The sequence below is a fragment of the Phragmites australis genome, chromosome 6 (genome assembly GCF_958298935.1).
Source record: "Phragmites australis chromosome 6, lpPhrAust1.1, whole genome shotgun sequence".
Classification (NCBI taxonomy): Eukaryota; Viridiplantae; Streptophyta; class Magnoliopsida; order Poales; family Poaceae; genus Phragmites; species Phragmites australis.
The window spans coordinates 21,137,572-21,160,499 of NC_084926.1; the positions used below are offsets into that span (position 1 = coordinate 21,137,572).

Here is a 22,928-nt window from a genome sequence, read left to right on the forward strand (position 1 = left end):
GCAGGATCTGGAACCGGCAGACTGCCAGGGCGGGGGCGGGGCGACGATGCCGTTTGGGGTTCCTGCGGACTTAGTAGGGGCTTCGTGCAGTGTCCTTGTCACTGACGAGATCGCTCGATCCCTCACTGAATGGATCAAAAATCACTCCCTTTCTCCGTCAATCTGTCGACACCGTGTTCTGGCACTTGTACAGGGTGTCGCCCTAGCACCAAGAACACCGAGAGAGATGGTCGCAGGAACTCGGAAACGCGAAATTTATCAGTCTATGAAAGAACACGAGTATTCAAAATAACAGTAAAAATTATCAATTTAGCTATGGATAACCTGATCTGTGCCCAACAGTGCACAAACATGGATTGGGATCGTCTCCGGCGGCGCATCCACGGAGGAGATCGGATCGAGGCAGGGGCAGAGCGGAGCGTGTTCGGCGGCGGCGAAAACAATTGATGGGGGATTGAGAGATTCTGTGGAAGAATAGGAAACGGATGCGGTGCTACTTGGCTCACGCGTTGTGCGTGCTCGGGCGGTTAACGCCTAAGCCGAGTGGAGAGAGAATCGCAGCCGAGCCGGGGGAGGAGTGCGGACGAGGAGGCGAGACAGATATGGTGCGGGAAGCTTATATATTTTTTAAATAGTAAAGATTTGAATTAAATTAAATCATCCAACTTAATCATTAATTCATTACAATTTTACTAGTTTATCGTTAAACCAAGAGTCGAGTCGAGGGAGAGCTAGCGAGCCGAGATCCGGGAATAGATCGATCAGGAGGATGACGGATTGGGGTCCGATGATCGTGGCGGCGATCTTGTTCATCCGGCTGTCGCCGGGCCTGCTGTTCCATATTCCAGCGAGGACGAGGTTCATCGAGCTCGGCACCATGTGCAACAGCGGCATCTCCATTCTCGTCCACGCCATTTTCTTCGCCATCGTGTTTACTATCCTTGTCTTCTCCATCAGCGTCCACATGCGCGCTGGGACGAACGCACGGGTGCGAGTTGGCGACGAGTGTACTTGAACGTAAACACGTCATGTATCTTGAGCGTCCACATGTTCGGGTATCTAATTTGCTATGTAACCAGGTTTGCTCTGTTTCTTATTTTCCCTTGCGTGATTATAAGAGAATCCGTATTAAACAATTACTAATCACTGTCCGATCGAGAGGGACCGAGAGAGTGCACATAATTTAGAAACTCACGAGCATGCGTCCGCACAAACCCTCAACATTTATTTGCACTCTGAATGTCACGGTTAAGCAAAACCTGATTATATTACTTAAGGACATGTTTGTTCTAGCAGTGGATTTTAAAAAGCTATTTATAGATTATGAATTATAAAAAACTGAATTGTGAAAAGCTAAAACTGTAAGCTACTGCTGTTTTTCATCCTGGATTCCGTATGAGTTAGATGACAGCTTTTGTTGTGTAATATCTATAATACCCTAGCTGTACTGAGTGCATATTTATTTTCGTTCATCCTTTTCTATCACTATTTTCATATTGTTGGACTTGTAGCTATTTGAGAAATACGAATTTTCAAAATAAAAGCCATGAAAATGAGCAAATAATACATGTTGGCAAATGAATTGTACATTGGCTACTTGATACATGTTGAAAATTAGCAAATGATCCGGGTTGAAAATTTGCAAATGATACACGTTAAAAATTAGCAAATGATACAGGTTGGCAAATAAAAGGCATGAAAATTAACTATTCGAAAATCATACTTTCTAGTTTGAATACATTAGCTGATGATAGGAGATCACACATTGGCAAATGAATTGTTCTACTATTGGTTGTTTTTGCCTATTTCCAGTGATAGATGTTGATTATTTTGTTGGCCTATGACGACGACTCAAAAGATGTGTTAGAATAAAGTGGCTATTTTGCATCACTATCATGGTTATGTTTAGGTAGTTAATTATTTCCTCTGTCTACCATGATTAGTATTCAACTATTTTTAACATCGTGTATATTAGAGAGATATGTTTCCTTGTTGGATACATATCTAAAATATACTCCTCTATATGACTATACTAGTTTTATCAATTCTATTCTATTATTTAGCTAACAATTAAAAAACCTAAACAATGTAGGAGCCGGTTAGACCAGTCCCATTCTCGGTCTAACCGACCATGCTCGCGGATCGGTTGGCTAGACCGAGAGTGGGAGTGGTCTAACCGACTACTCAAAATATTGCATCCGGTTCCAATAACAAATAATATGAATCACGTCGGTTAGACCAAGAGTGGGGATGGTCTAACCGACTGCTTAAAATATTACAACCGGTTCTGGTAACGAACCGACTATATTGCTTAGTATAGTATAATTGGTTGATATAAAGAACCGACTACAAAACAATGTTAGAGCCAGTTTTAGTAACAAACTGACTGTAATACTCAATATAGTACAACCAATTGATATGAACTTGACTACAATATGGACAATATTATAATCTGTTTCGGTAACAAACCGACTAAGTACTCAGAATAGTACAGCCGATTGATATGAACAACTAACTGCAATACGAACAATATCACAGTCGGTTCCGGTAACGAACTGACTTTACTACTCAATATAGTACAATCAGTTGATATGAACAACCACTTGCAATATAGAAAATATTATAATTAGTTTTAGTAATTAACGGACTGTAATACAGACCATATCTCAGTCGGTTTCGGTAAGGAACCAACTGTACTACTTAGCATAGTACATACAGTTTATGTTACGAACTGACTACAATATTTTGGTTAACTTAGTTGGTTTGTGGTAGCAACCGACTATAATAAAGATTATTACAATCAATTCTTATAGCTGACTTGAGTAGTTGCTCATTTTTATAGTTCCCTCCTTGTTATTGGCTCGAACCCGACTGAAGAACAGTTACAAACAGACTATGAAAATGTTTTTTATAGTAATGACACCATTCATACGAATGTACTTTTGTCACACAAAAATATTTTCTTATGAACAATCTACTCTCTCATAAAAATAAAAATAAAATTAGCAAGATTATCATGGAATATATTCACGTCTCCATCCTTATTCCTCCCGTGAGCAAGCGAGAGGAAAGACCGGCCAAACGGGAACGGGCGACAGAAATGGGGTCGAGAAGGGACAGGTCATGGGGAATGGTTGTGTAATAACAGTGAGTAAATTCCTTCGAACTATAGGGGACTCTTAACATCCTCAATTTTCACTATCCAAGTAAACTGGTGAGAGGTAGATTCTAATAAAAAAAAGTTAAATTGTAGAAATCATTTATAAAAAAACAACAAATTTATTTTAGCTTTACCTTTTAAAATCAGAATCATGATCAAAAGCTGAAACAATCATGACCATACTATCAACTTATATCGTTGAAGCATACTAGCGCAGCGAGAGGTCGCTCGCGGCGGCAGGTTGTTGCAGAAGATTTTTTAAAATAATATTATTTTATTAAAAATACAAAAATATTATTTAAAATGAAAAAATTGAAAAAATAGATGCTAGTCGGCCATCTACGAAGACGTTATCATCGATTTAAGAGCCGACAAGCCCAGTTGACATGTCCAAGGAAAAGGACATATCGGCAATCTGCTGCCCGACAGATGCTGTGTGCCACAAATAATATTAAAAAATTACATATATATATATGCAATTTTCTTTTTTGAGAAATCCTAGAAAAATATCGAAATGAATATTAGTTACATTAATAAATCAGTTGAAAAAAATCTAAAATGCAAAGAAAAAATATCTAAAACTCAAAAAAAATATGAAACAATTTCTTTTTAGTTTGTATTACTTTCACATACATATTAAAACTATGTGCATACATAAAAGTACTATTATTTTCTCTATAATTAATTTAATATGTTTAACATTAATAATTTCATAAATAAATATTGAAACGTACAAATTTGTAAACTTAACTTTTTAGTCTTCTTTTATCGTGCTCTACATAGCAAAATAAAAATGAACACGGTGTAGACACGCTAATCAAACTAGTAATCTCAAATAAAGATGATCTTTATAAGAAAATTATATCTATCGATGATATCTACAACTATATAATTAAACACTTTTTTATCTAAATTAATTAGACGCTAAACTATATAATTAAACACTTTTTATTTAAATTAATTAGACGCTAAAAGAGTAGTTAGAAATTTTATATATAGTTTATAAGCCATTCAGCCTAACCGATAGCCTTATTACAGGCTACAAACTCTGCTTGTATTTTTAATGATATCGTAGAAATCTGTTTAGAGCTTTTTTACGAGATAATTTCTCCAGCAAGAGTGAAGATATAACTTAACATGAATTTCTTAATATCTACGCACCATAACCTGCAACTTTAAGATTATCAGATTTTGCTCAGTGCCTTGCAAATAATACAAGACTTTCTTAACGGTTTTTTAATGGTCTGATCTTATATTTAACTGATATCTACCGAGCATTCCAGTTTTAAAATCTAAATTGAAGCATATACACAGCTGAAACATAAAAAACCAACCTCATCTGATTACCTTTAAATTAGTTTTTCACACATTAAGAATGTCCCAAACTTATAACCCTTAACCATAAAAGCAGCGATGCAACACTAATGCAGTCCAGCGGGCACTACAATGAACCTCGTCAGAGCTGCTTGAATGGCATGGAGAGCGAGAAAGAACGTCAACGTGATCCGAGATCGATGAAGGAAAGCTGTTGCCAGGACACAAGAAAGAGCAAGGCATGCGGTGTTATATGGAAATGTAACTTGGATTCATTTTCGGTAAAATTTGGACCATCGAAATGTGTTGTCTACCTAATAAAATTCTTCTCTTTTTGCAACACGATACCATGCTATGCTAATTTGCTGCCAGAGTTGAGTAGACAACTAATTGGCCCAGAAAACACTTGAATGCTGGTATAACAAATGAACACAACGAGTGAGGACTGGACCGACTGACGCACTACGCACCAACAAGCAAGCCGTTGTGCCTAAGAAGTGGCTCAGGTGAAGGCTCCCGTCCTCGGAAAGAAACAAAGACCTGCAGCCAGTTACAACGAGCGTTACTTTTGTTTTCCAGCAAACTCAAAGAACCCGAAAAGAAATCGTAGAAATAAAATAGCTACTATATGCACACTTTAAAATATGTGACCAGTCTATTCTTACAACAGGATGAAAAGAATCCCTTGATGGGAAGGCATACTGTCAAAGTAGTATGTGAGATTACAAGGAGCCGTTACCTCAAGTGGAGACTTTCCACCTCCAAGTGCAAGAACTGTGTCTCTGAATCGTATGCCAGTCTCTTCAATTGCCTAGAAAAACAGGAATTCGTCAGCATATAATATTATATATGTAATGGAAAAGAGGATGGAAGATCCTTGATATATCAAATCAATCCTAAATTCCTTTTCTATCCATTTCACATTCTGTGTTCCACATTTAGTGATGAAAACCATTAAAATCAGGAGAGCAGTACGGGATGTACAGGACATACTATGTCAACATAAATGACAACTGGTTAAGCATTTGGCCACAGGTGAAAGAGATACCTTCTCATTATCCAAACCAGCATCTTCAAAAGCTGAGAATGCATCAGCTGACAATACTTCAGCCCACTGTAAGGAACATGAGAAGATACTACCTTTAGCGCATTCTCAAGGCGCATTCAAGGAATATAAGATCAGGGCAGAAAGGTATTCAAAGAAGTAGTAGTTGTAGTAAAAATTTACCTTGTAACTGTAGTATCCAGCAGCATAGCCACCTGCAGATTGTCCATAAATGAAATGAGAAGTGAAATCTGTGACAATCTAAACGATATTTTTTATATGTTAGACAGTGTTACAAACCTGCAAATATATGGCTAAAGCTGCACAGGAATCTGTCCTCCTGCAGAGGAGCAAGAACTTGTGTTTGTTCTGCAACTCTTCGGTCAACATCATATATGGACAATGAGCCATTAGGATCATAAGTTGTATGCAGCTCCATATCTACACTGGCAAAACGTATCTGCAGAGAAGAAAGTTAGAAAAAATAAAGATGTTATGGCATGGATTAGTACCATTATAAGAACAGATAAGCAGAAAAAGAAAGCATATTGCTGCAACATTCAAAGGTCGCAACAAGCAGGGCATATCAACATCCAATCATCAATAATTCCAAAAGGAGAAAAAAAACTAATAGCAAGACAAAAGTTATGAGCTGTGTTATGCAATGTAACCATGACAGTAAAGTTAGTACACCAACGAGTAGAGTATGATGACACCATAAGTAAAAAAACAAACTAACGCACCTGGCGCAGGCTGAAGGTGCCAGCACGGAAGTTCTTTGCAGCGACAAGCTTCGCATAAATTTCCTCTGGAAGAGTTTCACCAGTTTCATAATGCTTTGCAATGCTCAAAAGAGTATCCCTGTTACAGCAACACAACGGATCAATTATTAGTTACTAGAATGAGATTTGAGCTAAAACCAAATGAAATGGACCCATCATACTTGTGATAGCACCAGTTTTCCATGAACTGGGAGGGTAACTCTACAGCATCCCATTCAACTCCACGTATACCAGCAACAAAGCCTTCATCTTGTTTAGTAAGCATATGCTGAAGGGCATGACCAAATTCATGGAACACGGTTTCAACCTACAGAAGAAATGTGCAATGGAATTTCTTTATCTATCAGAATAAGGACAGCTACTACTTTCTCTCAATATCGTAGTTCACAGTTCACTGATGTATTGCTTACCTCACGGAAGGTCATAAGACTGGGCTTATTGCCAACTGGTGGTGTCTGATTACACACCATATGGGCAACAGGCAGCCGAACAGGCAAACCATTGCGAGCTAGCACGCGACTGCGAGAGAAAACCACATTCATCCAAGCCCCTCCACGCTTTTCAGATGGTCTTGAATATGGATCGAAGTAAAAATAAGCAACAGGGCTGTTTGAAGAGTCTTTGACACAATAAAATTTGACGTCACTGTGCCAGACCTGAAAAGGTACTTAGTTATCAACATTTGCAGAGCATGTATTCCGTGAAGAGAAGTGAACAGGTACTTACAGGAGCCAGTCCATCTGCAGGTTCAACGCTCACCCCAAAAAGTTTATTTGCAAGAGTGAAGAGGCCATCCATAACCTTTGGTAGTGCAAAATAAGGACGCAATTCTTCCTGCAATAGCAGAGCTCAAATCAGCTCAATGGTCATCATACCATGTGCAGTGAGTTTTTCTAGGAGAGAGCATTTAGTGGCACTTTGGCAGATGTTTATATTGGATAAGTATTTGCAATACCTATGTCCAGAGGAATGAAAACCAAAATGGATCACAGAGGAACGTCATTAAAAAAGTACTCAGAGCAAAGTAAAAAGAAACTAAGGAGCTTGCAGCAGTAAATATTGGGATACTTAAATAAAGCGAAGAACAAACCTCATTGATATCATATTTAGACTCCCTCAGTCGTTCACTCCAGAATGTAAGGTCCCAGTGAGTCAAATCATTAGCTTCTGGAGAACCAGATTCTTTCGCGAAGATTTTTAGATCTTCCATATCTGAATACATAAATCAGCAGTCAATATATGCATGGCAAAAAAAAAGATGTTCAGTCAATATATGAGAAAATATTTTCTGATAAGAAATATTATGCTAACAGATAATTCCACCTTTTCTGTTGGGGGATCTCAGAGGTTAGAGAATACGAAAGATTAGGAACATAACCTCAAACATATAAATAAAATACAAGTAATCCAAAATTCTTGTATACTTGGGTGCTACTAACTAAAGAAGATTGTTACTGAATAGGCAAAAAACTGGAAATGTTTGATCTGTTGAAAAGAACATCAAGGAGAACAACTTGATATGAGGTGCAAACCATAATTCAAGTGATGCAAAAGATGATATGCAAGAAAGCACATGGCCCTCTCACTCTGCGCAAAAGAAAAAAAAAACAACAGAAAGAAGAACAATGGTTTGGCTGGTTGTGCCTTTAACAGCAGGATCCCATGAAGCAGCACGCAGCTTCTCGAGAAGCTCTTCTACCCGCTCAACAGTTGCCATTTTCTGAGCCATGCTTACCTTCATGATTACCATCAGTTAAAACACAATTAGAATGTGCACTTCTTTTAATGTGGTGGGAGAAAGGAAGAGCACAAGCACCTCAGCATAGTTCTTGTAGCCAAGAAGTTTAGCCTTCTCTAGCCTTAGCTTCAGAATTTGATTGATGATATTGGTGTTATCAAATTCACCACTAGAGGCACGGGTTAGATAAGCACGATAGACTTCTTCACGGAGAGCTCTGTTCCGAGCATGTTGCATAACAGGAATATAGCTTGGTGCATCCAACGTGATGACCCAAGGTCCATTTTCAGCTGTAGCATTTTCATGACCCTAACAATATTGCTTGTCAGCATAAGAACTAAAGGAGGAAATAGCTTCTGAGGTTTGATATCAGTCTTTATTGTTCATACCTTTGACACAGCAGTCTGTGCTGCTAAACCAAGGGCAGTGGCAGGTAACCCCTCAATTTCTTTCTTATCAGTAATTAATTTCTCAAATTTCTTTGTTGCATCCAGCACATTCTCGCTGAACTTTTGTGACAACTTTTCAAGCTCCTGAAATGAAGTTAGCACTCCATTAACTGACATACATCAGTGAAAATGAAAAGGATCAATGAAGCACCACTGTGCCACTATGTGGCAGTCAATGGAGAACATGCAAAATGCAATCAGTTTCAATGACCAGAAGTTGCCCCGAAAATGTTCATACACTATAATATTCATCTGCATCAACATCAATATGATCCTAGGTCTGTAGATTGTTCTACAAAAGCACAAATTTGTACAAAGAGGCGTATTGCTCTTTATACTCGATATAATGTGCTTCATGAACAGTGTAGCATAAGTGAATGTGTAAAACCATAAACAACATGAACAAGAGCTTTAAGAACATTATAATGTTATTCACTAAGGCAGTCTGATAATACTTTGATACATCTGTAATCCTTCTGGTGAAACAGCTTAGGGCAGAGGTTATATCTAGTTGTCCTCAGTGCAAATACAACAACAAAAACAATAATAATAATAATAATAATTGCTCCATGAGATAAGTCAGCATGCAAAAAATTTACAGCCAAACAGGAAGAGACTTGTCAGATGATCAATGTGTAAGTGATGTTTGGTAACACCGGAGCTTACTTGTTCAATTTGATTAAATTTCTCCCTCTGTTCATCCTCAAGTGCAACTCCACTGAGAACAGCTTCCTTTATTTGAGCTGATGATGGAAAGAAGAAATGCTATTAGCAATGGAGTAACAAGTGACCTTATACGTAGTGAAGCAGTTAAAAACTTCAATCAATTACCATGGGATCATTGAAAGTAATGAGAAATAGTAATATTTCATCATGGTAAGACCAGTGTTTCAGTGCGGCATTTAGAGAAGGCTACCTTCTACTATACGCTTGCGTGCATCGTTGAGGCTTTCCCAATCTGAAGAATTCCTAATGGCCTTGAAAGCTTCATAGATAGGCTTGCTTTGCCCCACCCTTAGTTGAAACTTGACTTTGTCAGGCTGTAAAATGAAACAGAAATTCGATCAGGTGGTGATGCAATGCGCTAGCTGGGAACAGTGAGATGGAACTCTTTCATGTCGGATGAAGAAGGAACACCTGAAAAACAATGTAAAATGGACTAAAATCTAGTGGTTGAGGCACAAAAACCAGGATATAGCTAGGACCAAAGTCACAGGTAGAGTTTAATCCATCATCAGACATATAGTTAGATGATAGGTGAGCTCATCTGAGTTGATTTGCAAATATCTATAATTAAATCCTGATTCTGCTCGGCTGATTAAATCTTACTTATAGCTCAGAGAGTGAGAAGTGATAACCAGTGTTAGCTGGACCTGGACATGGACATAGGTGTCAGAATCCGACTCGGATTCAATTGTCTGATTCGGCAAAGAAAATTTGGACACACATAATACAGTGAAATACAACTCGGAATCCGGAATCTGGCTAGGATTTAGAGTGTCCAATTCGGGAAAAAAAATTGGACACGGAGTCTAGGTAACACTGCTGATAACACGGGGTAAGTAGTAAAAGGCGTCAACGTGGTTGACCTGGACTTCCTCGACGGCAGCGCGGAGGTCGGCGGAGTCCTTGACGGCCTTGAGGTGCTCGACCATCCCCCAGATGACCTCGAGCCTGTCGGCGATGCGCTCGAGCGGCTCGACCAGCTTCCCCCACGTGGGCTCGACGCCCTTCTCGAGCTCCTCGAGCTCGCCCTCCTACAATCAACAGCAGACCCATCATAAGTAGAGAAAAAATGCTACAGAACCCTCGGATCCAGTGGCAAGCAGAGTGGCGACCCTGATGTGCAGTGAGTAGCTGGATGGATGGCTTACGAGTCGGGTGAGGAGCTCGCGGACGCCGGGTTGGACGTGGCGTGGCTCTACGCGATCGAAGGGCGGGAAGTCGAAGTCGGCGAGGAGGAGCGGGTTGTCGGCGGCGGTGGCCATGAAGGACAAGTGGGCGGGGCAGGTGGCGGAGGAGGGGCGTGCCCTCGGGCAGAAGGCGCGGAGCGGGGAGGAGGAAGGGAGTCCGGCGAAGAGGAGGCTGCCGAGGCCGAGCCGTGTAGGGTTTGGAAGGCAGGCGGAGACGGCGAGTGGGAGGCGGGCGGTGAAGAAGGCGGAGGAAAGGAGAATCATGGCGGCGGCGGCGGCGAGGATATGGTAACGACGGCGTGCGCGTGGATGGCCCCATCTCCCACGCGCTTTTTTTTCCCTTGGGCTTCCCATGTGGGCCGCCCGGAAAACATCCTCCGCCACAAGATTGTACTACTTCTCACCACAAAACGCAAACATTCTGGTTTCAACCTCAAGGTAACAGGCAAAAATAGCCAAGTTTCAGCAAAAACGCAAAGACACTGACCAACAAAAAGATGAAGACCTTACTTACAACCATGTGTTTGAACCTTTCGCTTACTTGTTGACTTAGGCCATATAATATAAAAATTGATTCTCATAATTTATAAATAAATTATACTATGAAATCTCATAAACCATAATCTGATACGAAGAAGCTTCTATAAATTTTACAAACTAGACTAAATTCTCACAATCTAAAGTTAAAATAAACAAGCTCTTATACTTACGTACATAATTTATTAACGGCAAGTGTATAGGTCATATGTACCTTTTCAAAAAGCATTCCAAAGTGGAATCCACGAGGATCAGCAAACACCCTAACATGGCATTCTTACTTAGCCTAATAGGTTAATCCTATACATGAGACATAATTGCATATAGAGTACAAAGCATGGTGATAAAAAAAAAGAATGAAGCATTTCGAGTAAAAGCATCAATTGAATTTATGAGCATTAGCCAAAAATAAATTAAGCTTAATCTCAATAGCACTAGTTGTAATTTTAGTCAAAAGATAATTTATCTAAGTTAAGTTAAACATCTTTAAATATATAAATTTCTCTTGCAAGATATCGACAGGGTGACTGCAGGGAGAGGAGCGATGAGTCGGGGCGGGGAGAGAGTACAATGACTTTTCGGGTGTTGAGCTCGGGTAAAACAACCGAGTGCCGTGTCGATGGACCTTCTTACCGAACCCAAATTTCCGAAATGGAGAGAGAGAGAGAGAGAGAGAGAGAGAGAGAGAGAGAGAGAGAGAGAGAGAGAGAGAGAAGCTAAATCTCATCTGGGGTAGAATGCAACGGCGTTAGCTATACAAAATGTACATTCTCGCGTAAACAGATTTGTAAGATCAAATTCTATTCCATTGGTAACATGTATTGTTAATCAGATAGAGAAGACGAGTTAATTAGATGAGATGAACAACAGGGTATATATGTATCGCTGATTCGATTCGAGCAGCTAGCTCTATCATATCGATCTGCTGTTGTGATGTGCAGTGCAGCCCTGAATCTACTACATTTGGTCACTATGATTATGTTTAAGAGTTGTTTGTTTCAATCAGAGGTGGTGAAAAATAGCTTTAGATTATGGATGGTAAGAAGCTTAGACTATAAAAAAATGAATTGTAAAAATCTAGACTGTAGATTGTAAAAATTGATGAAATATAAATTGCCAAATTGTTACAATCTAAGAGCTGAATTATAATAATCCAGCTGTTTGTTTTAATTTGTAGATGGTGATCATAATTTAACTTTTACCATCTAGCTATTTACTTTAACTTGTAGATTATAATCATAATTAATTTTTGAGATCTGAAATAAACTGAAACTAAGTTTGCTGGTTAAGCAAAGCCATTCATTAATTTAATCGTGGCTCCGGCTAGCCACCGCATCATGACGCGGCTGCAGAGCCACAACACATCGGACGGGCCGGCGCACCGGCTTGATGAAGTCCTCCGTGCTTTTCTCCAGAACCATCGGATCCTCGTTGGCGAGTTCTCCGATGACATGATCACCACTGGGATCTCTCTTAGCATTGTAGACTCCTTAACCCTCTTGAGGAGGTCGTAGCCGGTCATCTTCGGCGGACGCGTATACTCTTAATATTGCTTTACAAAGTCACCGGAGCACACAGTAAAATGAGTCTGGCGAACAGCACCCTGACATTATTCCACTGTAGCATTCTACTGTAGCTAAATATTGTAGTAATGCTACTGTTTACAGAGTTACTGTAGAAGTTAATATGATGCCTTTCTTCCCGATCTAACGGTTAAAAAAAAATCTAATATCATGACCCTGTTTATTCTCTGTCTTTGCAGAAGTCAGAGGATACGATTCCATCTCCGGCAGCTTGGCAGTAATCCGTGATGATCATGTGCACATTGCGATCCTGTATACAGTTGAGCACGAGCATCCTTTTCTTTTGTTCGCCGTGACAACACAAGCACATGCACTACAGTACAATGCAATGCAATATATGGAAGAGCGCGACACGAGCTTACCAGACTGAGAGCCTCCGATGCTCTCTTGCCACTATCCACGGCCGTAACTGCAGCAATACAATATAATCCAACAAAGGGAAGGGATCTTGAACATCAATCAGATCAAGGACTTGATGTTGGAGAAGAAATGAAATTCAGCGAGCCAAACAGATTGTGTTCTCATCAATTTCAGTACATTAGGGTCTTCAAAGCCCTGGAATGGTACGTATCTCGGTATTTGGAGCTGCGGAGGAGTCTTGAGATGACAGCACGGTCGACGATGCTATCGTCCACGGCCAAGGCGTGCGGCACCGCCGTCGACATGAGACACAGCTAGAGAAGGCAACAACAGATAGATAGATAGCTTTGGCTGACTGGCCGAAATGGCACCAAGTCCCTCCCATCCCAGTTTATACAGTACTACTAGTTAGCGAGGGGCCGACCGCCCAATAGAAAGAAAACAAACTCGTAATTGGCAGAAGCATGCAATTATTCACAAACTAATCAAAATTTAATAACTCAGAGATTCTGAAATGTGGTGTCGAGCCTTTGTTATTAAATAACCAGGATTGAAGTCAGTTTCTCTGCATCTGGAGTGCCATACAGAAGCCCACAACCAGGACATGGCTTTTGATAGCAACGTGATTGGTCGCAGATGAGGGATCGCTGGTACTGATCCATCTTGGGAGCTGCGTATTTTGTTCTTTATGAAACAATATATTAGTTCATACTTCATAAGTGGCCAAAGTGTTAGCTGTTCAAGAAGGAGCTGCTGCTCGAGTCAAGATCGGTGATCAGAAGCATAATGTCAACTCAAGAAAATGCACTCGGATGTTGCTTTTGAGAAACAAAAGAACTAGAATATGCTTTCTTTTGAGCTTCCACTGAAATTTGCTGCAAAGTGGGAAATCTTATTCTTACCCTGAAAACAAAAATGTAAGTGGTATCAAGTTTTGGTTCAGGTTGAGAACCAATGTGTTGTGAAACATTCACTCCAACCATGCAGCTAAACGATAAATTTCATGAATCATAAGCATTCAAAAGGTACAATTTTAGGTACCTGAAGCAATAACTATGTAAAATGGACATAATGTCACATTCTAAATATATGGGATTGTTAGAATGTACTGGAATGTATGATATGTATTGAGTCTCGTGCACTGTTTATATAGAATATATAATAGCTTAGATATCAGACAATACTATAGATAAGATGAAAACAAATCATATTTTACCATAACAGTAGGATCCTACCAAATCCTTACTATATAAACACAAGGGGACAAGGACATACAACATGGCAGTATGAGAGTTCTTCAACTCCAAGGCCACATCCTGTTAACGTTATCAAAAAGAAAATTTAAGGGTAAACAGTGTGTATCAAACAACATATCTTTCAGCAGCTAGATGGCGTTAGGAGGTGCATTGGGTCCTCATTAGGACTCCATGAAGAAGAGTTCACATCAAGTATTGGTGTTTGACATATCAACTAATCTCAAAGATTTATTAGGTTGACATAATACATTTAAAACACCATTTGTGATTGTTGACAATCTATTTAATGTTTAGGGTCAATATTTTATGGAAGTCAATAATGCCCATTTTCTGTAGTTATTGCTTCAGATACCTGAACTGAGCTGCAGGATCGCGACAATTAATGAACAACTGGTAGGATGCAAACTAGTGGCAGGTTCAGGATTTTCAACTTGATATTACGTTATATATTTATATGTAGTCATATCTATTCGAATGGTTGAGAGGGAGTCAGAGTTCTCACAGCGATGTGTGTTGTATTCGTGGACGCCGGCGTCGGAGATTTGTCAATGGCATCCTCATCAGAACTATATTCAGATGTCAACCCTGCGTCAGTTTTACGAGCTCTAGATTGAACCTTTAGATTAGAAAACCCGTCCTCCAACTCATCCTTATTATCGGAATTCGCACTGGCTTAAGAGAAAAAACTCCTACTCCACATTAGTTGGCTAGATGAAAATAACAATTGGAATGCAGATAGCTTTGGTTGATGACAGCAATCCACTTTACAATAATCTTCCTCACAATGTCATTCTACGTTCTTTGCATATGCATTTAGCAGTACCCCAAGATTTGCACAACCACAGATGCTCACAATTTGGTGGGTGCAGAGCCTAAATTAACAGGAAACAGTTGGCCGACTCTTGTATACATATTCAACATATGTCCCAACATGTAGTACTTAGTACTTGCCAGTCGGAGCATACCATTGAGGTATTGCGGCCATAAGTGACAAAGCAAAAGTCTTTGTTATAGGACCATGGATGTATACATACAGCCATCAGTGCAAGTTGGGAAGAAACCATTCGCTTCTTTAGTATTTTTAGTTATTGTTGAAATGAAGTTGAATCAAGCACCTAGGAATAGTTATAAGTTTCACATTGTGCCATCAGAGGAAGCTAAATTAGCATCAATTTAAGCATTGTGCTAAAAAACCTACACAAGGAAGAATCTCCCAAGCATTGCATACCGCACCGTCAAGGCCGATATACCATATGAAGTCTTTTCTCCCTAACTGACAAGGCTAGGGTTTCCCTATTTTTCATGACCCATGATGAGGCAAAAGTTTCTTTGTTCGTGACCGACGAGGCCAAACACCTTTCGAGACTTCATTATGAGATCTGCATGACAAGGCCGGACACCATTTTTTCCATACTTCTTCTGGCACTCCACATTTTCTTTATTGTGTTTATGTATATTCGAAGATAACTTTTATTTTATTTGGAGATGATGCCATCAATGTAGAATAATGGGAGGTATTTTATTTGGAGATACCTTTATTTGTTTCATATATCACTATACTAAAGTTTGTAAATAATATAGAAAACGGAACATATAAACATAATCTGCAAAAAAACATTGATATTTAGAATATTTGGGCACTATAGTGCACAACATTGTGGATTGCATGTACATCAAACAACAATCTCATGTACCAAATACTAACCAAAACTCAGATTCAATATCAAACAACAATATGATCATATAACCGAAACTAAGCCAACTATTTATGAATACAATCATTAGTGATGAGTCATAACTTGATCCGTCACTAATGACTGACCTAGGATGACCCACTACTGATGAGTTAGTCATTAGTGACTGGTTACAACATGACACATCACTAATGATGATTGACCTAGGATGACGCATCACCCACCGTCTATTAGTACTATATTGCTAATGGAGGTGGAGATGCGGGGTTTCCCCTATATATATGCAAGGACCCCAGCTCTTTGGGTACGTAAAAAACATAGACTGCTAATTGAGAGGAGCCTTAAAATTGGGAATGCTCTCATTATGTGAGTCTATATAAGAGTTATGGTTTTTGCCTCTTTCTGTTGTGTTGCCGCTGTAGTTTGCTCCATCCTGACGTTGACGTGCACCGGCAACTGGAAGAGCATGTCTCTGAAACCATCGCTCTTGAGATCTTACACTAAGAGAGGACGAATAAGGTTTTTAGGAAGCGTTCCGCGCGACTGTTCAAGTTCTTCATCACGGCTCATCTTTCTGGTCGCTTGGGCGCTGCCCACTGTCATCGTCAATAATTTCGGTGCATCATCAGCCGGATCGATCGTGGCATCAATATGGTGCAACTAGCATCTTCAGCAACCTTCACAGCGCAGGACGAGTATGTAAAAATCATGTTACTCGTATTTTATTCCTGCGATTTCTAATTTTGAGTATAGTAGATCTAGTCATTTGTTATGTTTTCGTATACATATCTACATTATACTTTGGTAATATAATCATATCAGTTTATTGATTTTTACTTATAAATTATTTATAGATTAAATTAAACATAACAATACCTTATATTCCAACACGCTCCAGTCCCGCCGTCTGCCGTTGTCGTCTGGGTAGACCGGAGTCCGTCGGTGGGCGGCGTTGCTTTACAGCCCTCTTCCACCAGGGGCTGGTCTGTCACTCTATCGGCATCGAATCGTGTCAGCAGTGTGCGTGACGGCCGCTTCACTGGACGCCTTACCACTTTCCCTTGCATCCTCCCCTCCTCCTTGCTCCTACCATAAACCACTTCCCCCACTCCACACTGCCACACACACCGCCTCCCCCAGTCCCCCCTCTCACTTCTAGCTCTCTGCTCTCTCTGGAAGTTCTTGTGATCGGAACGGCGGGCAGATCGGCATGGCGGACTGGGGCCCTGTGGTGGTGGGGGTGGTGCTGTTCGTGCTGCTCTCGCCGGGGCTGCTGTGCGAGCTCCCCGGCTCCCACCGCCACGTCGACTTCGGCGGCTTCCGCACCAACGGCAAGGCCATCTTCGTTCACACCCTCATCTTCTTCGCCGCCTTCACCATCCTCACTCTCGCGCTCCACGTCCACATCTACACTTGATAGATAGCTAGCTACCTTGGTTGATCTGGACAGGAAATCAGATCAGAAAGCACGGCGCCCTTCTGTCGTCTGTTCCTAGCTCATCTTCTTCTTTTGGTACTAGTGTACTACTGGTGTGTGTGTGTGTGTACAAGGTGATCTGCTGGAACAAGTACTGATTGTGGGAAGTAATCGTATCTGTCTGTTCGAAGCAAATTTAATAGTTTCTTGCCCTCTCTTTATCTTCTTTTTCCATGATAAGATTCATGCTAGACCATTTTCCTCTTACCCGTATCACCTAGACAACTAGCTAGCAAGCGATCGATCCAGGACCACTCGATAGTTCGATTAATTTAGCTTCGTATACATGCTCGGGGTGCGAGTATCAATCGCAGCTTCTGGAAGTGAACAAGAAAACAGAAAGGAAAATCGTTCCTGTGGCAAGGAACCACGACTTTTCATCTTCTTTGGGGGAGAGGAAAACTTTCCTTCAGAACCATGTGATTTCCAGCTTCTTTTTTAGGCGAATATTTCCAGCTCTTTCAAGGACTGACCAATGAAGTATCGAAACTAAATGCCTCGTTCTATCTACTCTATTCGGTTATCTGGGTGAAATGGTCGCTTCAGTTTGTGATGTGTGCTGAATTCTGAAGCAGGATGGCAATCGTAGTTAGTTTCCTTTTCTTTTCACCTCTCTCTAGCTAGAGATGCAGTGACGATTTCCATCGTCAGTCTTACAATAACTACTACATCCGTTTCGGGCAAATTTGCTATAGTAAGAACAGCTCTAACCTAATTTCTAAAGAAATTGTGAGTCTCCTGTGTCCATTTTTTTAATCAGACATCTCCTTCCTCTTCTCATTCTCTCTCTAAGTGGAAGTCATGGATGGGAGGGAGAGAAGTAGCTAAAGGGATTGGTCAAGGCAAAAATCTAAAAATAGATAATATATCAAACTGTATTTAAAAAGTAGACAATATAATATTATATTTACAAATATAGCAAGTGTATTTGGCATGTGGTGTGCAAAAATTAAGTTTTCGACACACGATGTTCTGAAAATATATAGAACAAATAGTATTGCCGATCGGCACATCATGTACCAAATACGTCTAGATGCCCTATATTCGGCACATGGCATGCCATATTCGGCACATCATATTCTGAAAACAACCTGCTCCCCGTCTTGCCTGTCGGTCGGCTCCCTCTGCCATAATTCGGCGAAAGCACAACTCGAAGTTGATGTCAAAGGATAAAAAGATCGCAAAAGATTGTTGAAGCCACAAACAATACCATCATATGTATAGTGCATAGTTGTTGAATATCTAGATCATCTCAAGATGGCAGTGGAAAATGGCGACGCAAATTAGCAGAAGAATGCGAATTGTGCTAGTAAATGCTATAAAGGTAAGATGGTTGTCGTCTCTAAGGTGGTGATGGGAAGTTGTAAGTATATGTACAAGTAAATCCGAGAAGTTGTAAGGATATGTACAAACAAATCCACAATCATCTTCAGGGTCATCAATGTTCTCCAGAGATGGAAGCCTTAGAGGGAGGGGTTGTTGTGGCATGAAATCGTCATCGTTGTCGTCATCTTGAACTATCACGGTAGGAGCACGTCATATTTCCTTTTTGATTATACATCATCTCGATGTGGTGCATCAACGTCATCTTGTAGTGTTTCTTGAATCTTCTCCTGTATTGCTGCTGGAACGTCAAGGTATTGGTGGCATGAAATCATCATCCTCATCATTCTCGTCATTTTCTAGAATTGAATAGTAGAGGACGACACTATACCCCTTAGGTTCACTGATCTTCGTCATCTTCTACGCGAACCAGGCATCATACCCCCGCCGAATAGCATATACATCACCAAGAAGTTTAGGATGTCTTTGTTGATCAACTATGTGTCTTCCAGAAACACCTAACGCAAAAGAAGGAGCATTCGAATCAATAGAAAAAGGTAAGTAGGATGATCAAATAGAAAATAATGAACCTAAATGTGCGATGCATACTAGTTGGACAATATCACTATCCTTCTTTTCCTTCTAAAGAAACCTAGCACATAAGGACGGTGGGCTAGTTCGCATACCCTAAGATACCTTTAACGCAGCTCGTGCAAGAGAGCCCTGAAGTCGTTAGTGGTTACATGTTGGAGCAGAGTGGTTAACGCAGAACAGAAGGGTCTTGCATGCAATTTGAACATGACTTAGATTAGATTATTCTCCTTGAAGGGATTATCCTTCCCTTCATGCATAACCTGTAAGGAGGTATTAAGCGTTATATCGATCATTGTAAGTATCCATGGATAGCTTGTACTAGAGGATTTTGCCATAGATTTATTGATCCTTGACAGCAATGTTCTAACTCTGTTCTAACTCTGCACCAAAGTACAAATCCTTGATTATATAAGAAATATTAAACAAGTATTAAATATCATAATTAATATGTAACAATGATTAATAAATAACTAATAAATAAAATTATACGTCATAATTATTTGACAAATATTAAATAAATTAAAAATAATTACATTAAAAATAAAGTGAATAAGACATAATGGAGATGACTACGACAATAAAATGAATAATACATGTGTCATGAATAAGTACAAGTGCACCAAACAACTGCACTGGCTACTCAACGACGACGACACCGCATGCAATCCCTAGGAGTCTAAGTGTCTGACGGGTGTGTGGTCCTCATCTCAGTAGCCTGTGTTGGCCCCTACCACGTGTGCCCTTGCTCATCATCATCATCATCCTATCTTGTGGGCCCCCTACTGAACATGTATCAAGATCCGCTAACTCGACCATGCATGTACCATGATGAAGGATCCTCATGCAGAAGTGTGGACATCTCTAATACGTGCTCCAATGGAGTCCAGTGTGCTAAAGTCTCACCCTGCTGGTACCACTGTGAATCTCTTGGTGCATCGGGATATTGGGCGTATTGTCCGTTGAGGAGCTCAGTGAAACTGGTGAACTAATATTGCAGCAGCTCAGTCAAAATCATGCGTGCCACTCTAGTTAGGCGTCTACTACGTGAAGTCAATAACACCCTCATAATGAGTTTATACTGCATGCGGAGGTGTCATCGTAGTCTTAGGAGGTTGTGTCCACTGCGGAGGTTGTGAATCTAGTGTATACTGATCTGGCTCAGGAGCCTGCATGCACTTCTTGGCCTTAGGACGGGAACATGACACATGAAGCTCCACAACTGAAGGTGCCTCTCATGATTGTGCGCAAACAATTTCCTCACAAGCACTAGACGAGCACCTGTTGTGGGAGGCACGAGATGAGTCCATGGCTGGTAGATCGTACCTGTTAGGGAATGGGTTGGTTACGCTAGCCTAAAAATAAAAATTTTCTACCGCATTCACTCATGAAACCATGCAAGTAAGAGATCATAGACGTTACCACTTGATGCGCAGTGCATCGGAAGAAGAGTTGAAGTAGACCGATCCAACGTCGTGCGCGTCAAACTCCTTGAGCAACTTCTCGATCAGATCCATGACCAGCCCTGCGTAGATGGTCACGCTCCTCGACCAGCTCTGAGCAGGTGGTCGTGCTTCTCGACCAGTTCCTCATGCAGGTCTGTTGCGTCATCGACCAACTCTGAGCAAATGGTTGTACTTCTTGACCAGATGAGTAGGTATGTCAACCAGCCGAGTAGGTCCTCGACCAGCCAGATAGAAGCGTCGCAATTTTCACGCTGAGGAGATCAGTGCTGCAATAGTAGCAGCTCCTCTACGGTATCCACACGTACTAGGCATGATCGCTGAGCGTCGATTTGCTAGTACCACGCGCATAGCTAGGGTTTTAGGAGATCGTGGGGGGTTGTTGCTAGGGTTTCAAAGTGGCTCACCTTGGCACGCCCCACCCCACGCCTCTCCTTATATAGAGCTTACTAATGGGCTCCTATGTTAGAAGCCCTTTAGGACCCTAACACCTCATGGATCACAATCCAATCAAACCCACAAATCCAATTTGTATGTTTCGTTTCAACCCATTAAGTGTGTGACCCGTTAGATTCATGTACAAACGGCTATGACTCAAAAACCCTTTCCAAACTGAAGTTAATAGCGGTCCCTAGCAGGATATGTCCACTCCCGAGTATACACAAAGATCATATCAGATGAACCTTAATATACACATGCACCGATCCTTTCGCTTCACGATACCAGTCAAGATCAAGTAGTGGATTCATCATGATTAACTATTTAATCATATTGGCATGGCCATGCACTTTCTTAATCCAACTACCTCGAGGGGCCCAGAGATATATCTCTCGTTATCAAGGAGGGGCAAATTGCATCTTGATCGCTCACACCCTATGACATGTTTCATGATAAACCTGAAAACTACCTTTATGACTATCCAATTACAGAATAGCGTTAGGTAGCCCCAAAGTATGTCACTACATATTCTATGAATCATTGACGATCTCAAGTTTAAGGATCCTTTAGGTACACTATCTGAGATAACAAGTGATAGCACATCATAAATAATAATCCCAGCAGTATCTCAAGGTAGATCTATCCAATATCATGCTCTGTAACATAAATGTTCACATTATTGACCTATTATCTCTATACCTATGATTTGTGAAACATGATCATCAATTAATACATGTGCTGGTCTTATAAATCATCACAGTGATACGTCTGACCAAGAATCAATTTAGAATAACATCATGATAAAAACAAAGAGTTCCGCAAACAAGTCACATACTTGTCAATCAATATAAATGATAGTCATTATTAGAATAACATATTATTCAAAAATACATAAATATAGATATGATACAATCATCTCTATCATTGCCTCTAGGGCATATCACCTTCAATATCCCCTCCAACGCGGGGCACAACCACTTAGACCACGTATAGCGGATAACAAGCGGGCCCCTCTCGTCCTCATGTAGTCCCGGTGAGGGTTCCGATCTCTCCACGTTGATGACCCGCTTATTTTCCCACAAGCTTACTCCGCCTACGTATGCATCTCATATGTCTCTTCGGTTTGTATAAGATGAGGGTCATGTTAGTAATATGGAGGTTTAACAAATAAAAATCGTTAGAAGTACCACATCACTTTCCACACCATGAAGAAGGTGAGCACGATCCTTGTGCAAGGGTCTGGGGGCTGGCTCTACAAGTTCGCTGAGTAAGGTGGCACGCGTGCATGGACGATACCACGAAAGGTACTCCCAGTATGTGGTGCCGTTGTATTGTCCAGCAGGAAAGATGACATCCATCGTGGCTGACTCCATACCTCTGTGTGTGCTTGGCATTCACGGATGCTCAGTCCTAATACCTCTGCTCCCCTATGCGCTCCTATGAGGAACGATGACATCCTAAGAGAGGGTGAATTAGGACACTTATAAACTAATGGCTCTAAAAACTTCACAAGATAAATCTATCTCAATTTCTATCTAAATATACTTTAAATTTATCTAGTGTGTATACTCTACCGTTTAAGAGGACTGCAACCTACTCTAGCAAGGTAAATTGCAAGTATGTAAGTGCGGAAACGTAAATAATGTAGAGAGATAAACTCGGCACAAGGGATTTTTATCCCATGGTATCGCTGGCACACAAGCCACCCCAGTCCACGTTGGAGCCCCATAAAGGATATGCTCCCAGATGCCAAGTTTCTTCCCATCGCGGCTGTTGAGATACCAAGTCACCAAGACAAGGCCTCA

The 22,928-nt window shown here is 40.7% G+C and overlaps 2 protein-coding genes across 3 annotated transcripts; one reads left to right on the forward strand and one right to left on the reverse strand.

The window, feature by feature from the left end:
* Positions 1 to 4,478: 4,478 nt before the first annotated feature.
* LOC133922097 (probable cytosolic oligopeptidase A) lies at positions 4,479 to 10,786 on the reverse strand. Of its 2 annotated transcripts, XR_009910381.1 has the most exons (18): positions 10,363 to 10,786; positions 10,078 to 10,245; positions 9,405 to 9,528; positions 9,155 to 9,231; positions 8,429 to 8,572; positions 8,118 to 8,348; positions 7,946 to 8,036; positions 7,392 to 7,513; positions 7,028 to 7,135; positions 6,712 to 6,957; positions 6,463 to 6,608; positions 6,263 to 6,380; positions 5,820 to 5,979; positions 5,703 to 5,734; positions 5,523 to 5,588; positions 5,214 to 5,285; positions 4,789 to 5,014; positions 4,479 to 4,685 (listed from the first exon to the last, which is right to left on the reverse strand). XR_009910381.1 is itself a non-coding variant. In XM_062367271.1 (17 exons), the coding sequence occupies exons 1-17, from the start codon at positions 10,753 to 10,755 to the stop codon at positions 4,937 to 4,939; spliced, it is 2,376 nt and encodes a 791-aa protein (XP_062223255.1). In that variant the 5' UTR covers positions 10,756 to 10,786; the 3' UTR covers positions 4,705 to 4,936. The 2 variants fall into 2 exon arrangements, 1 of the variants encoding a protein (XP_062223255.1); XM_062367271.1 differs by lacking the exon at positions 4,479 to 4,685 and having other exon boundaries at positions 4,705 to 5,014.
* A 6,064-nt stretch (positions 10,787 to 16,850) lies between these two features.
* LOC133922098 (uncharacterized) lies at positions 16,851 to 17,545 on the forward strand. Its single transcript, XM_062367272.1, has one exon. It carries the CDS (start codon positions 17,042 to 17,044, stop codon positions 17,246 to 17,248), a length of 207 nt encoding a protein of 68 aa, XP_062223256.1. The 5' UTR covers positions 16,851 to 17,041; the 3' UTR covers positions 17,249 to 17,545.
* The last annotated feature ends 5,383 nt before the right edge of the window (positions 17,546 to 22,928 follow it).